The sequence below is a fragment of the Etheostoma cragini genome, chromosome 12 (assembly GCF_013103735.1).
Source record: "Etheostoma cragini isolate CJK2018 chromosome 12, CSU_Ecrag_1.0, whole genome shotgun sequence".
NCBI lineage: Eukaryota > Metazoa > Chordata > Actinopteri > Perciformes > Percidae > Etheostoma > Etheostoma cragini.
This window is the reverse complement of record NC_048418.1, coordinates 20178978-20193925: the sequence shown is the minus strand read 5'-3', so window position 1 is coordinate 20193925 and position 14948 is coordinate 20178978. Positions and strand designations below refer to the sequence as shown.

Here is a 14948-nt window from a genome sequence, read left to right as displayed (position 1 = left end):
CAGATTACCTAAGGATAATATCACCTTAATTTTAGAAACACTGAGTGACATGTTTCAGAGAGTAATAATGAAAGACTGGAAGAAAAATTGTTATTTCCATCCGCTCGTCTCGAAAACTAGACTAAAAGTTAAACTCACAGGGAAAAGAAAGCTATATACATGTATGCATATATATATATATATATATATATATATATATATATGTACATAATGTAAATATATACTGTATGTTTTATATATATACCTATATATATTTATATATATATATATACCAAGAGTCACCTCTGCTGCTGAGAATAAGTTCAAGCATCTCAAGAACAACTGATAAGAGAAGACTGCGCAAATCAGGCCTTCGTGGCCAAATAGTAGCTAGGAAACCACTGCTAAGGAGAGGCAACAAGCAGAAGACATTTGTTTGGGCCAAGAAACACAAGGAATGGACATTAGACCAGTGGAACTCTGTGCTGTGGTCTGATGAGTCCAAGTTTGAGATCTTTGGTTCCATGTCTTTGCGTGACGGAGAAAAGGTGACCGGATGGATTCTACCTGCCTGGTTCCCACCGTGGAGCATGGAGGAGGAGGTGTGATTGTGTGGGGGTGCTTTGCTGGTGACACTGTTGGAGATCTATTCAAAATTGAAGGCATACTGAACCAGCGTGGCTACCACAGCATCCTGCAGCGGCGTGCCATATCACATCTGGTTTGGGTTTAGTTGGAACATCATTTATTATACAATATACGTACAATGACCCAGACACACCTCCAGGCTATGTAAGGGCAATTTGACCAAGAAGGAGAGTGATGGAGAGTTGCGCCTCCACAGTCACCGGACCTGAGCCCAATTGAGATGGTGTGGGGAGAGCTTGACCGCAGAATAAAGGCAAAAGGGCCAACAAATGCTAAGCATCTTTGGGAACCCCTTCAAGACTGTGGGGAAACCATTTCATTGGACAACCTCTTGAAGCTCATCAAGAGAATGCCAAGAGTGTGCAAAGCAGTTATCAGAGCAAATGGTGGCTACTTTGAAGAAACTAGAATGTTTTCAGGTATTTCACAGTTTTTTGTTAAGTACATAATTCCATATGTGTTCATTGACAGTGTTGATGCCTTCAGGGAGAATCTACAATGTAAATAGTCAGTCAGTCGCAGTAGCGAGTAGCATGAAAGGTCAAAAATACGTGTAGGGAGGTTGGTTGGGGTGGTAAATGGGTAAAACACAGTTTCCTAAACTCAACCTTCGGTTTCTTTTTCTACTAAGGCCAACTTTCCTAAACCCAACCCAGAGTGTCACGTTTCTTAAACTCAACCGTTGTTTAATTCTTGTGGCGAGAAAGTGGTGATAACACGGCACGTGGCGATAACACGGAAAGTGGCGTGTAAGTCGTGATTGCCAGAGGCGTACGTACTGTATATTGACATTGTATGTCGTTTTTGTTATGAGTTTTGGATAAAAGTGTCAACTAAATGACATTAAATCCAATGTAATTTAAATAACGCTATGAGTTGCACTTATAAAATTCACTGTTTTAGGCTACTGCGGTTAAAGCAGAAATCTCAGATGGATAGATAAGTGAGGAAATATAGTTTTAGTAATTTTGGTCAAATAACAATTTAAATCGTGATTTCTAAAGCTGTATGTCCTTTTGATTTTCAGTACAAGGAAAACAAAAACAAAACATACAGGAATGGGAAAAAGGCTGAGAAAACCTTTAAAAAACAATTCTACATCAACTCATTATCTTCTTTTATTCAACATCAGTGACTGTTTTCCTCTCCTCTGATGATGCCTGACTTGTTTACAACATAAATCTGATGTAAAAGCTCTCATGAAATGGATAAAAGCTGAATCACAATTGCGTTACACCAATCAGAGACAGAGAGCAGCAAATGGGACATGGATTTATGTGAAAATGTCAAAGCATTTTGTCACAGCACGCAGATGGCATTTAGCATTACAATAATAGCATTTATTTCAGAAGTTTCAGAATTTCAGAAGACCTTTTTGCATTAAGCAGAGCCTCTGGAGATCATGATAGTAATGTCCGTTACACTAACAAGACGGAGGATGGTGTAGTGAACACAGAGCCACGCAGCAGCACAGTCAGGGGTAAACAGCTGAAGCTTTTTAGAACAAACACTTATCCAACCTGATGTAGCGCTGCTAGAGAATTGAAAAAATGATCATAATCACAATTACTTTGGACAAAATTGAAATTTAGGTTTTCTTAACACGATTACATTGACTTTTGTAAAGATGTTGCAATTATTGAACTTAAAAAAATACAGTGAAACAGATCAATAAATCATCAGTGAAAGCACCTTAAACAGGGTAATTTCCTGTCATACTTTTCCTGTTTGAACTTTTTTTCTTCGTCCAGAACATAAGACAAAATAAGAGTTTCCTTGCAAAAAGACATGCAAAAAAAACTTTTTGTGACGAGCTGAAATCTTAATCGCGAATAAAATCCAATAGATTGCACAGTCTTTCTATGTTGACACACTAAGCAGCGCCGTTCCAATTACAACAGCCCCTTTTCTCTCTGTTTGAACCCTCGGCTCTCAGACAAAGACATAATTGAGCGTGACGTCCCACTAGGGGGCACTCATTGATCCTCCGTGCCCAATCCTAACATGACATCATGGATTTAGATGGCAAAGGAAGGCAGGCAGTTTGGGTGTGCAAAGAAAGAACGAGGGTGGGTGAGTGCGGGGAGGGGGTGGGAGACAAAAGTATTAGTGAAGATTACATCATGCACTCTAGCACCTCGCAGCATAGCAACCACAGAGGTGAAAGCACCCTGGGGAGAAGGAGAAGAAGGTGGAGGAGGATGAATAATAAACTGCCACTAATGCCTGCAGGTAGTGAGCAGTGTGTGTTTTATAGGTATTTGCACTGATACATGTAAACATAATAGACACATGTGTACATAGCTACATGTTCTAAATTTATCAAATACTAAAAGGGGTTTCTGGATTTCATGGATTTAATATTTGGTGAACACAACTATGTCATAAAATTGTCTTTTTTACTGAATGAATGGAGATGTCCTGCGTGTGTGTATGTCACAACGTTTTATTCTGCATTGATCAAATTCTAAAAGTATTGTATTGTGTTGCATGTATTTACGATTTACATACTCACTATGTGTTGTCAGAAAATAAATTGTCAGTGAATGAACAAATTATAAACTCCTCAGTGTGTGTGTATGTGTGGGTGTGTGTGTGCAAACTGCAGGTTTGAATTTAATGCACATGTATCTACACTCCCATACTTTCATCAACAGCAGTTTAAAATCCCACAGGGCACACAGCAACAATCTCTTACACGTTACACGTTTCATGCACCAACAACACGTCAGTAGATGAATAAATATACATTATTTGACGGTGGACATAGGAACAACTTGCAGACTCCGCACGTGGACATGAACTCTTGTTTAAACAAAAAGCAAAAGATTGAGACGGTATGTCAAGGATGGAGGGAGGAATAGCAGCGAAGACAGCTGATGTATAAATAATGGACGGAAGGTGATGATGGATGGTTGAAAGCAGAAAAAGGAGACCGAGAGGACAACATGTTTATCAAATGCCCGTGTGTTTATCACTGGACGCATGCTCGCAAAAAGGCTGCAAGGACAAAGAGAGCATTATCGGCATAAAGAGAGAGAGGGAGGAAGGAGGAACGGGTGAGAGGAAAGTAGAGGAAGAGAAATGAAAAGCAACGGAGGGGATCTGGGGAACACATAAAGCAAGTGATGATGGAGCTGTAGTTTGAAAGATGGAAGAGCACGAAATAGGAGAAGGGTGGGGGGGAGAGAGAGAGAGAGAGAGTGAGAGAGAGAGAGAAAGAGAGAGAGAGAGACGTGCTGACCTTTACTGAACCTGTGCATTAAATTGAGTTGAACACAAGATTCACATCACATGTCAGGTTATCACTTGAGCGCCTGTGTGTGTGTGTGTGTGTGTGTGTGTGTGTGTGTGTGTGTGTGTAATTGTGTGTTTGTGTGTGTGTGTGTATGTCTGTGTGTGTGTCTTCTTTCGGGATTAATTTACAATGTGGTGTGTGCTGTAGGGCTGAAAGGGCACAACGTATGCGAGTGCTGATGGACTTATCGTTTCTAATGGTACGTTTTGTTGAGCGTACTTTATTATTACATTTTTCATTTAAGTAAATATCTGTGACATTTTCATATATGAATAAATGGTTTGTTTTACCCTTTAACAGAAGAAAAACTAAGTATTAGGCGTGACATTTAACTTTGGGTCCTTGTAGTATCACCAACAGAAAACGTACAAACCAAGATGTCATAGTCCTTGTCACAGTTTGATTGACAGGCAGAGCAGAAATACAACCGCAACGACGCTTAGCAGGAACGATATCGGATACCATTGATGGATAGATGATATTTTTTTAAACAATAAAGAAAACACAGAATATTCAATGAAAACCAGGTTTTGACCAGTCGCCAGTGTGGTTTATCACCCATATGCAGCTTGTTTGATTACAAGGAATGTTAACAATTTACAGATACAAATCAGAAACCATTGATACTCTGACCCCTGGATCAATGTACCATGAACAGGTCGATTGCAAGATTCCAAAGTTACGAACTGGTTGACTTAAGCTTTGCTGCTAATTCTGCACAGCGCCTCCACTTTTGTGAAAGGAAAGGCCATACTCTCAACTTAGCCACAACTCTAAAAGGTCTAAGGTAATCATTGCGTCTATAGCCCATTTTATTGCTAAAAAATTAGAACCTTACAGTTTCGAGTGATGGCTTTCATGACATAGTAAATAATTAGAGCTGAGTAGGTAGGGTTTCAAGAAATGGTAAAAAATTAAGTTAAACAAGAACTGTCAAATACAGGTCGAGTAAGTATTTTGTTTAACTGGCTCAAATGCCTACTTGCACGCTTCAAACATTTAGTTTTAAGTATATAGTGTAGATAACTTATACTACTTCTCACCTACAATGCTCTTCATGGTCAAGCCCAATCTTGTCTTAAAGAGCTCATAGTACCTTACTGCCCCACCAGATCACTGTGCTCCCAGATTGCAGGGTTACTTGTGGTTACTAGAGTCTCTAAAAGTAGAATGGGAGCCAGAGCGTTCAGCTATCAGGCTCCTCTCCTGTGGAACCAGGTTCCAGTTTGGGTTCAGGAGGCAGACACGGTCTCCACAATTAAGAGTAGGCTCAAGACTTTCCTCTTTGATAAAGCTTATAGTTGGGCTGGCTCAGGAGAGTCCTGAACTATCCCTTTTTGCCAGGGGACTTCCCATGATGCACTGAGCACCTATCTCCTCATCCTTCTCCCCATCTGTATGTTACTAACTCAACTTTGTACCTTTCCCTAGTCTTGTGTTTTCTCGCCACTTTCCTCTCTCCTCTTATCACTTCCTGCAGGTGTTTCTGGCTCTGGATCTTTGGTTGCGAGTCACCTGCTGCCTCTATGTTCCTGCTCGACACAGTCTGCTACAATTCTCCATGTCTCTCTCTCTCTCTCTCTCTCTCTCTCTCTCTCTCTCTTTCTCTGTCTCTCTCTGTCTCTTCCTCTCACCCCCAACAGCGTGAGGCAGATGACCGCCCACCCTGAGCCATGGTTCTGCTCGAGGTTTCTATCCTCTTGAAAGGAAGTTTTTCCTTGCCTCTGTTGCCTAGTGCTTGATCTTGGTTGAAATGTTTGGGTTTCTGTGAATAACATTAAAGAATACAGTCTAGACCTGCTCTTTTATGAAAAGCGCAATGAGATAATTGTTGTTGTGATTTGGCGCTATATGAATAAAATTGAATAGAATTGAATTGAATTAAATGACGCAAAAAGTCAGTGTACTGAAAGTTCCCGGATAACCTCCTAAAACTGGTCAAAACGCTCAGTGTGGAATGATGGACACTGTGCGCACTAAAATTTAATTAAATTTGTCAGGTCATTAGAGAAGGACATTTTGCTTCTACTTCTTCTCCCAATACTAGCCTCTTATTCTGGCACTTCTCAGTTTTCTCTGACCATCTTCTGAATGCAGAAAAACCCTCTTCTCCGTAGTTTTGACCCTTTGTCTCTCTTCACTTTTGGTGGCATGTGATACATCCCCATCTCAAAAATGAAGTGTATTTTACTGTTGCACTCCCAGTAAGTCATACTGGATGTGCGTGTCGGCTTAAAATGTAAATGCGAATGTGTGTCTGCTTTTGTCAGCACTGTGAGGGATTTTCTCTAATTCGGCATGATATACAGGACTCATTTTTGCCCAGATTGTCACTCACACGCGTCTTGGCTCTTAACTCTCTCTTTCCCTCTCTCTGTTCAGTGTTCATTCCCTTAATGTTAAAAAACCCTACACTTTTCAGCCATAAAAGCTTTTGTCAGGGTTCTTACAGTCAAAACTGAACCGAAACCGTAGCTGAGTTATTCCCCTTCTTCCCTTCACTTTGATCCCTGCAGCTCGGTGAAGCTGCAAGGTTTTTTTCCTCTCCCACCACAGGATTTCTTTCCCCTCCCTCACCCAGAGGTGTAAGAAGTATTCAGACCCTTCAGCAAAAGTACTAATACAACTCTTAAAAATACTCTTTTATGAGTAAAAGTCCTTCATGGAAAATGTTACCTAAGTGAAGGTATGGAAGTGTCATAAGAACAATGTACTTAAAGTATTAAAAGTTAAAGTACTCCGTGCAGAAAAATCCTCACATTTCATAAAATGGAAAAAATCAATTTAAGTTCAATCAATCAACTGAATGTTCAATGGTCTAATCATTTCAGCTGGACTATCGTTGTGTAGTTTGATTTATAATAAAACATTGTATTTATTAACTACATGTGTTTTGTGTCAAAAAAATCTTAATTTGTAAAGTAACTAAAGATTCAGATAAATGTAGTGTAGTTAAAGATACAATATCTCTCTCTGAAATGTAGAAAGTGGTATGAGAAGAAAAGACTCAAGCAAAGTACAAGTACCTCAAATGTGTATGCAAATACAGTATTTGAGTAAATGTACTTAGTTACATTCCACAGCTGCCCTTACCTCGGAGACCCTCTCCGACGCCGAGGGCCAGACCGTCCTTGGTCCACTGGACAATGCCGCTGTAGTTGAAGACCACGCAGGACAACACCACTCGTTCTCCCAACACCACCGACTGGTCCGCCGGCTCCTGAGAGAAGCGAATGCACCACACTGCAACACAGGGACAGAGAGGGGAAATCAATATGAAGTTCCTTGTATTGTGACCTGGCCATGAACTGCTATCTTTTATTGCACTGTATCGAGCTACACAGTCCCTCTCTGGTCTTATCGACTGGTGCTTGTCAATATGGTGGCTGTTGGGCTGATTTGTTATGGGTCTTTATAGTGGGTGTGGTATTTTTATTCTCCTTTTTTATTATGTGTTTTTTATTGTGAGTGTGTTTAAATATGAACTCTGTCTGTGAGTTAAATCTCTCTTCTGGGCACGGTAAGGTTTTACATGGAATTGCCTGCATTTATGAACATATGCATTGGCCGAATGGAGGGACCCGGGAGAATTGACAGCTTTTATTCCATAAAATAGGCAGCAGAGCAGTGTCACTGGGACAACAAACACTGGCCGACTCCAAAAGAAAGCCAGCTGTATCATAAAGGACCCCACTCACTCTGGACATCACCTGTAGATACAGGACAATGAGATCCAGAACAAACACACTGAGAAACAGCTTTTTCCCACAGGCAGTAAAATGCACAACCCTCCTCTCCATCTCCTCCCTCTATAAGACTAATTTGCAATAACTCCTTAGAACTAGAAGGGCAATGCCCTCATGTATATAATACCACCTCAACGTGCTTATTTATTTCTATTTTTATATTTTACTATTTAAATTAAGTTATTTTTATTTAGTTTAGTCAGTTATTTATGCGGTCAAACTGAAAGCTGCTAAACTGTTCCTGTGTTACCAACAAAGATCTATTCTATTCAATCTAGTTTGAATCATTTTTCTTTTGAACTGGACCCAGAGCTCAATTGATCAAATTTGCCTATTTGTCATTCTTCTGTTACTTCTGCATCTGTTTTGTCTCTTTCTTGCCCCCTTTTAAAGTTTTCCCTGGACTTTAATTAGGCTTATGTGTGTCTCTCTCTGTGTGTGTGTGTGTGTGTGTGTGTGTGTGTGTGTGTGTGTGTGTGTGTGTGTGTGTGTGTGTGTGTGTGTGAGTGTGTGTGTGTGTCTGCAGGGATGTGTAGTGCGCTTGTGTAGCAAGAACATCATTGCCAAGCTGTGATACAGCCTGCTCTTTTTCATCAGAGTACAAAGGATTTTGCTTACACACACTCATTTCCTCCAGCAAAGTAAGCCTTTTGGCTATTGCAGTGGCGCTAAAATACACGGATATAAACACTACAAGTGTAGCGCCGGCATACATTAACGCTCTCGCATAAAGAGAAAGTGTCAGGTGAGGAGGCGAAGCTCCCACCCTACGCTGTTTTCAGACGTTTGCATCATCAGGTAAAATTGTTTCATATTCTAGAGAAAGTCTTGCAAGAAGGCACGTTAATTAAGGCAGAGAAGAAGACTGGGGTGCCTTAGATGACACATGCACACGCACGTGCATGGGCACACAAACATACACTATCTCACATAAACAGAAGCTCCTGCACACATGCAGCATTAAATCACATTTAATTTATGCACTCACACACACACACACACACACACCTCACTGAGTCATTTGCAATTGCACAGTCACACAGCCAAAGACAAATCCACACACACATACATGCGGTGGCCGAGATGGTTTAACATCTACAAAACCTAAAACACAAACGCAGAAGCTACAACACAAATACATGAGCGACAACCGAAATGAGCGTGTTGTTGACTAACGGAGCCGGAGGAGGAAAGTTTTTGTATGTTTGAGACGTAAGAGAAACATGTTTCCTGGCTAATTATGATTACTGTCGCTATGTGATTGTCACAAATAAGCAATGTTGTTCAAAATCCGTATTATTTTCACATGTATACTCTGCCATTTAGGCTTCAAAGCTACAGCTACAGCTAATATTATCTAAATGGGGCCCGGCGTCTTTAAACGCGCGAGTGCTACATTTAAAGTCTATAGTTTGTCACATTTAGTGAAGCTGTTTATTGTAAATCACACAAATATTACATCCCAATGTTACGTGATTGTAACTTGTTAACCATTTCAATCTGGTTCTTGATAAGCTCCCAGCGCCAAATGCCCTCAATACGGTTGGTTTGGAAAGTGTCTGTGCGTGTGTGTGTGTGTGCGTGCGTGTGTGTTTATGTGTGTGAGTGTTTGTGCGTGTGTGCGTGCGTGTGCGCTTGTGTCGTGGCTTTTGCATTTACGTTGAACCGTCTCGGCCATCGTACATACACAATCTTACAACACACACACTAGCACAGAGTTAGTGTTTGTTTTCCCGTGGGCTATTCTGTTCTTGGATCATGGTTAAAACAATCCTATTAGCTAATTAAGGCAGAACTGGTTAATAAAGCAGGCTGTGGCTCTGAGGGACACGTCTCAGTGGGATTGAACCACAAAGGTGCAAACAACAGGGAGATTTACTGATTTGTCAGGAGGATTACACAACCTGTCATGTTATTTGTGGAGAAGGCTCCTTTATTGAAGACAGGAATCTTCAGACTTCACAAGAAGCACTTTGATATTCATCAGCCCTCCTTTTGATTACTGAATCAAGAAGACAACCGCTGTGACTGTGAGTTGTGCTCTTCTTTTGAAATTTGAGGTAAAATTCACTTTAATAAAAACGCTCAACTTTTGTCTTGTTTGGATGTGTTCTTTTCTGGACATGTTGTGAGGTTAAAATGTTATGTGCCACACAAGATACAAGAAAGTTTTACAGACTGTATCAGAGTTTGTGCTGACCAGGATGTTAGCTGTCCTTGCTCCCAGGTCCTCCCTCAGGGATCAGGTAAGTAAACTCTGTTGAATATTTGAAATCCAATCTACGGACACATTTTTAATTGACCTATTACCTATTTCTGTACCTTTGTGAAACATGTGGTTATCCAGAGTCTTACATAAGTTCAGTTTTACTGAATGTGGTGCCAGCTCACCAAAATAAAGAGCTCTTATTCAGCCCAGTCTTGTGGCAGTTTGTGAAATGGTGACGTTATTTAATCTATTGTTTGCACAGGGACACAATTTTCATTTTTTCGTGCATGAATTTTAAACTAATGTATTTCAATGGGAAGCATCTTTCATGATAACAGCACGATTACGGGAGCGAGCAGTATTGAAAATCCGAAAATCCGAAGAAGGAGGTTGGTCGGGGTTGAGGTTGGGTCAAACAACACTGGACTTTCACCCCAAAGACTTGTGTCCCACGTGTGAGACAAAACAATGAAAATGGAAGCTACTGTTTTTTCCTATAGAGAAGAAGAAGATGGAGTTGCTAGGATGTTATGTCCGGCTGACATGAGTGATTTACACGTGGGTCATGTTGTGCATGATTCATGGACAAATTAACAGCTATTAAGAGTTAGGGTCCACTTTCTTGAACTCTGTTCAAACCAGCATTTGGTCTCCTGGGACAGTGTGTGTGTGTGTGTGTGTGTTTATAAGAGAGAGAGAGAGAGAGTGAGAGAGAGAGAGAGAGAGAAATAGTGATAGGAAGACAAAAAGGAGGAGACAGAGAACATTTCATTTCTTTTATGTGTCCACACACGCGTGTGCATTTATCTGTGATTATGAGTGTGTGGGTATATGTTTGTGTGCATATGCGTGTGTGTGTGTGTGTGTGGCCTGTCAGCCTGCAGCAGGGACTCAGATCGCGGAGGAGAGAGCTGCACTGACAGAGAACAGAGATGTAATTAACCCTACGGGATACTCCCCCTCCTCCTCCCCCCAACACACACACACACACACACACACACACACACACACACACACACACACACACACACACACACACACACACACACACACACACACACACACACACACACACACACACACTGCTCCTTCTCTTCTTCCCCCTCCACTTTCAAATTCCCTGTGTATTTCCTCTCCCATGTGCTCCCCCTTCTCTCTCTTTAATCCCTTTTCATTCTTAACTCTCCTTTTATCCCTCATTTTCTTTTTCATTTCTACCTTGTTCCCCCTTCCAGGTTTACCCCGTTTCTGTCTCTTCTTCCCTCTCTTTTCTTGTTTCTTTACTTCTCTTGTATAACTTTGTCTAACTTTTTCTTTCTTATTTGTCTTTTTCAACATTGCAAGTTTTCTGTCTTTTAACATCTTTTGCTCTCTCTCTTGACCATTTCTGTTTCTCGTTCTCTCCTCTCAATCTTCTCTCTTTCCTTACCTCTCTAAAGTTCTTTAGCATCCCTCGTCTTCTTTTTATTGATCTCTCTCCAGATCTCTGACAATTTCTTTCATTCTGTGTTTCTATCATCTCACTTCTTCCCTTCCTCTCCCTCTGTCTTTGCCTGTCTCTGCAGCTCTTTCTGTCCGTCTCTTCCCTGCCTCCTCCTCATCCTTTCTTTCCTCCTCTCCATCCTTGCTGCCCTGCACCATTACCCTGAGGGATAATGTTAGGTATGTCATATCATCCTCTCTCTCCTGCTCGTTGCGTAATGACCCAGAGGTACAAGAGACAGAGCTTCACAATATCAGCTTCAGTGTCCAAACATATTATCCTTAATGTCTTTAATATCTTTTATTCACACTGTCCTCTTTTTCCCCCCTGTCAGACTGAGCCTAATTAAACATCTATACAAGTGCTATCTAACTAGCCCTTTATCAAGTGCACTTAACATTTGAGTATAAAGTATTACCATCTTTTCAAAGACATATTGACGCATTCCATTAGACATGAGTTGAAGTATTAATAATTGGTGGGAAACATGGACTCTCTTGGGGTTTTCACACCAATAGTGTGGTCTAAATCAGTTGTTGAGTTTGTAATCTTGGAGCGTTTTCCCCTTGATTTGGTTTCAGTTCACTAAGAGAAAAAGTCAAGTGTACCAAAAAGCATCATTACAAAGCTCAAAAGAACATTCACTGTCGCAGCATGTTTGGTCTACTTCATGCACACATCGTGCATTTACATCTGCACTAAAGAACCAGAGGTAAAACCAACTCTAGTGCGATTCCACCAAACTAAGGGCGTTTTCACACCTTAAGTCTGTTTGCTTTGGTCCGAATCAGTTGATCAGTTTGTAAACTTGCTTTGGTTTCACAGCTGGAAAACTCCAAGCGTACTAAAATGCGTTACTAAATTCCCGCAAGAACATTCACTCCTCTTATTGGTCAGATGTGTCTGGGGCGGAAGCAAAAATGTTAATACAGGAAGGTCTTGTGTTCTGGACTCATATTTCTTGCATCTTCCTGGTGAAACCATCTGGTGAAATTGACCTGTTTTCCTATGTCAATGTTCTTTATAACCACCCAAAATAACATGACTGATTCTCCACAATGCTCTTTGGCAAGTACGAATCTCTACTTTCATTAATTTGAGGGTGTTTATTCAATGTTATAGCATTTGAAAAATAATTGTAAAAGTAAGAGTAAAAAGTTGACATATTCCAGTCTGTGATTAACCATCAACATAATTCCTTTATTTTAATCTAGATACTTCCTAATTTCTGCTTTTCTAACTCAAACATAAAGTATAATTTCCTATGAATGAGGTTTATTGACCATCAACTCCAAAAAAACAACTGAAACTAAAGTTAGTGTTACGTTGTATTGAAAGCGTCAAAAAAGTGACAAACATAGAAAAGAATCAAAAGTGTTGCAAAAAGGGACAAAAACGTAAGAAAAAGTTATAAAAAAAATTGATATAAAGCATCAGCAAAAGTGTTGTTTTTCAATTTTGACGGGAAGACAACACAAGGGTACACAATCAGACATTGTTGCAATGTTACTACCTGCTCTGGTCACTTCACTCCGCTTGTGCTTCGTTCTTATCTCTTGCTGGATGAGGCTGATGAATGCTGAACACAGGCTTTAACCCACAGATCTAAAAAATTGTCGATTAATAGCCCCGGTGTCTGTCTTCAACTTTAGCACAGGCTGGTTTGAACCCAGAGATGTGAGTGATGTCTTTTTCTGTACGGGAAACACATCTGACTACAGGAGACATTAGGTCAGACTGGAGGAGTACTGAAAATACTATATATAGTTGGTGTGGTTTGAGGTCGGATCACGGTCTCACCAAAAACAAACTGCTCCAGAGTTCAATTGAAAGCGCACAGAGCCCACCAAGCAGGTCTCGGTACGCTTGTTTGGTCCGCTTTTGGTGCACACCGAGTGCGACTTACACGTTCTTACCTGCCCTAACGAACCGCACCAGGGGGGCAAAATAACTCTAGTGTGATTTCAACAAACTAAACGAGGCAGGTGTAAAAGGTCCCCTTAGAGTAGAAGAGCTAAAAAGTCAAACAAGTGCAGGTTAAATCCTGAGGGACTAGCAAAGTTTAACAGTGAGCATGATTTTGATTGAAAATTAAGTTGTAGTATGTTTACAGTCTAAGTTGACATGAGTTTATTCATACGTTTATGCAGGCAACTAGCCAGGTCAGTAACTTCCAGGTTTGAACCCTATGGCCCATTTCATTTTGTTGCATCGTTTGATACACGGCCAAACATAAACGACTAGGATGTGAGATAATCTATATTTAGTTAAGTTGTGAGTATGTGCTGACTATGCAAGGCTGTTGGTCTTGATTTAGGTAAATGTCCCTTGGTTGTCTTAATTATCATTTTTATCTTATGATTAGTTAGTTATGCTCACTTAGATACAAGGAACATATCATTTCTGTTAGGCAGAAACCTTGCAGCTCCAAATTTTGTCAGTCCTATTGGACACCCTTTGCATACTTCTGTGGATTTTCCAAACCATACAAACTTCATCAGAGGTTGATAGCTCCAATAATATTTTCAAAGTAGCCTGACAAGATTTTCCCCCTGACGGGGGTGATTTATGTCTAAGGGCCTCAAGTATGGGGACCTGCTTAACATGCTAACATTTGTTATTTACTACTGAACACAAAGTACAATGAACACTGATGAGAATGTTGTTATTTTTGCAGCTATTTGGTCATAAATCAAAGTATTGAACATTTTGACATGCTGATGGTAGCTGAAAATTCAGGGAATCACCAAAGACATAGGTGAAAGGTTTGACCTGCTAGTGGAATAAACATCTTCATCAAATTTAATGGCAATCCATCCACTAGTTGGCGAAACATTTCACTGTCAACCTCTTACTGTAATGTCTAAATGTCTGAACAGAACTTCATGGCAATCCGTCTTTCATTTCACTCAAAACTAAAAGGATCAACCTCTCGATGGGGAAAAGTGAGGGTCGTTCGTAGAAAGACATGAATGTCTGACCAGAAGTTCATTGCAATCCAACATTTGATGAGAAAGTTCAGTCTGGACCAAAGAGGTGGACCCACTAATTGACTTATTGAAGGCTGGAGCTACACAACAGACAGCGGTCACAAATCAGAATGCAGTGGTGCTTAAGAAAAGCAGCAATTTGTTGTGCCAATCCCGATTGGCAGATCAGGACAGTGGTGCATACTGACCCGGTGGCGCACATTACCTCACAATGTTGTGGCCCTTTAGTGTCTGACTTTTCTTGTTGTTGACAGAAGTAAAACTCATCAGGTAGCTTCACATTTCCCAAGCAGTTCAGAAGCTTTTGATTGGTTGGAGGATCAGAAAGAAAGAACGTACACGCTAGTGTTCCTGGCAACAATTACAATATTGCTCACTCAAATCAGAAAAGGTCTTTGTAAAACATAAAAAGTCAGTAATTCTTTTTATTTCTGGACTTCAGAGTGGGACTTCTTGTTATCTTTTCAGACATGGTCCCATTATTCATTGAGAAATTACTAATTCTTGTTGCCTTAAACTTTGTGATGGGAAAATTACATAGACAAGGATTGTTTATCTGTTTTATTCAGTTGTTACTCATTCAAGGGTAAATCTT

At 40.4% G+C, this 14948-nt stretch overlaps 1 protein-coding gene across 2 annotated transcripts in view; it reads right to left on the bottom strand.

Annotated features, from left to right (window-relative positions):
* kirrel1b (kirre like nephrin family adhesion molecule 1b) overlaps positions 1 to 14948 on the bottom strand; it is an 87222-nt gene that overhangs the window by 27536 nt on the left and 44738 nt on the right. For both annotated transcript variants that reach the window (XM_034886798.1, XM_034886799.1), the window contains exon 2: positions 7019 to 7168. In XM_034886798.1, coding sequence (XP_034742689.1) covers positions 7019 to 7168 — 150 coding nt within the window. The remainder of the gene's footprint in view (positions 1 to 7018; positions 7169 to 14948) is intronic.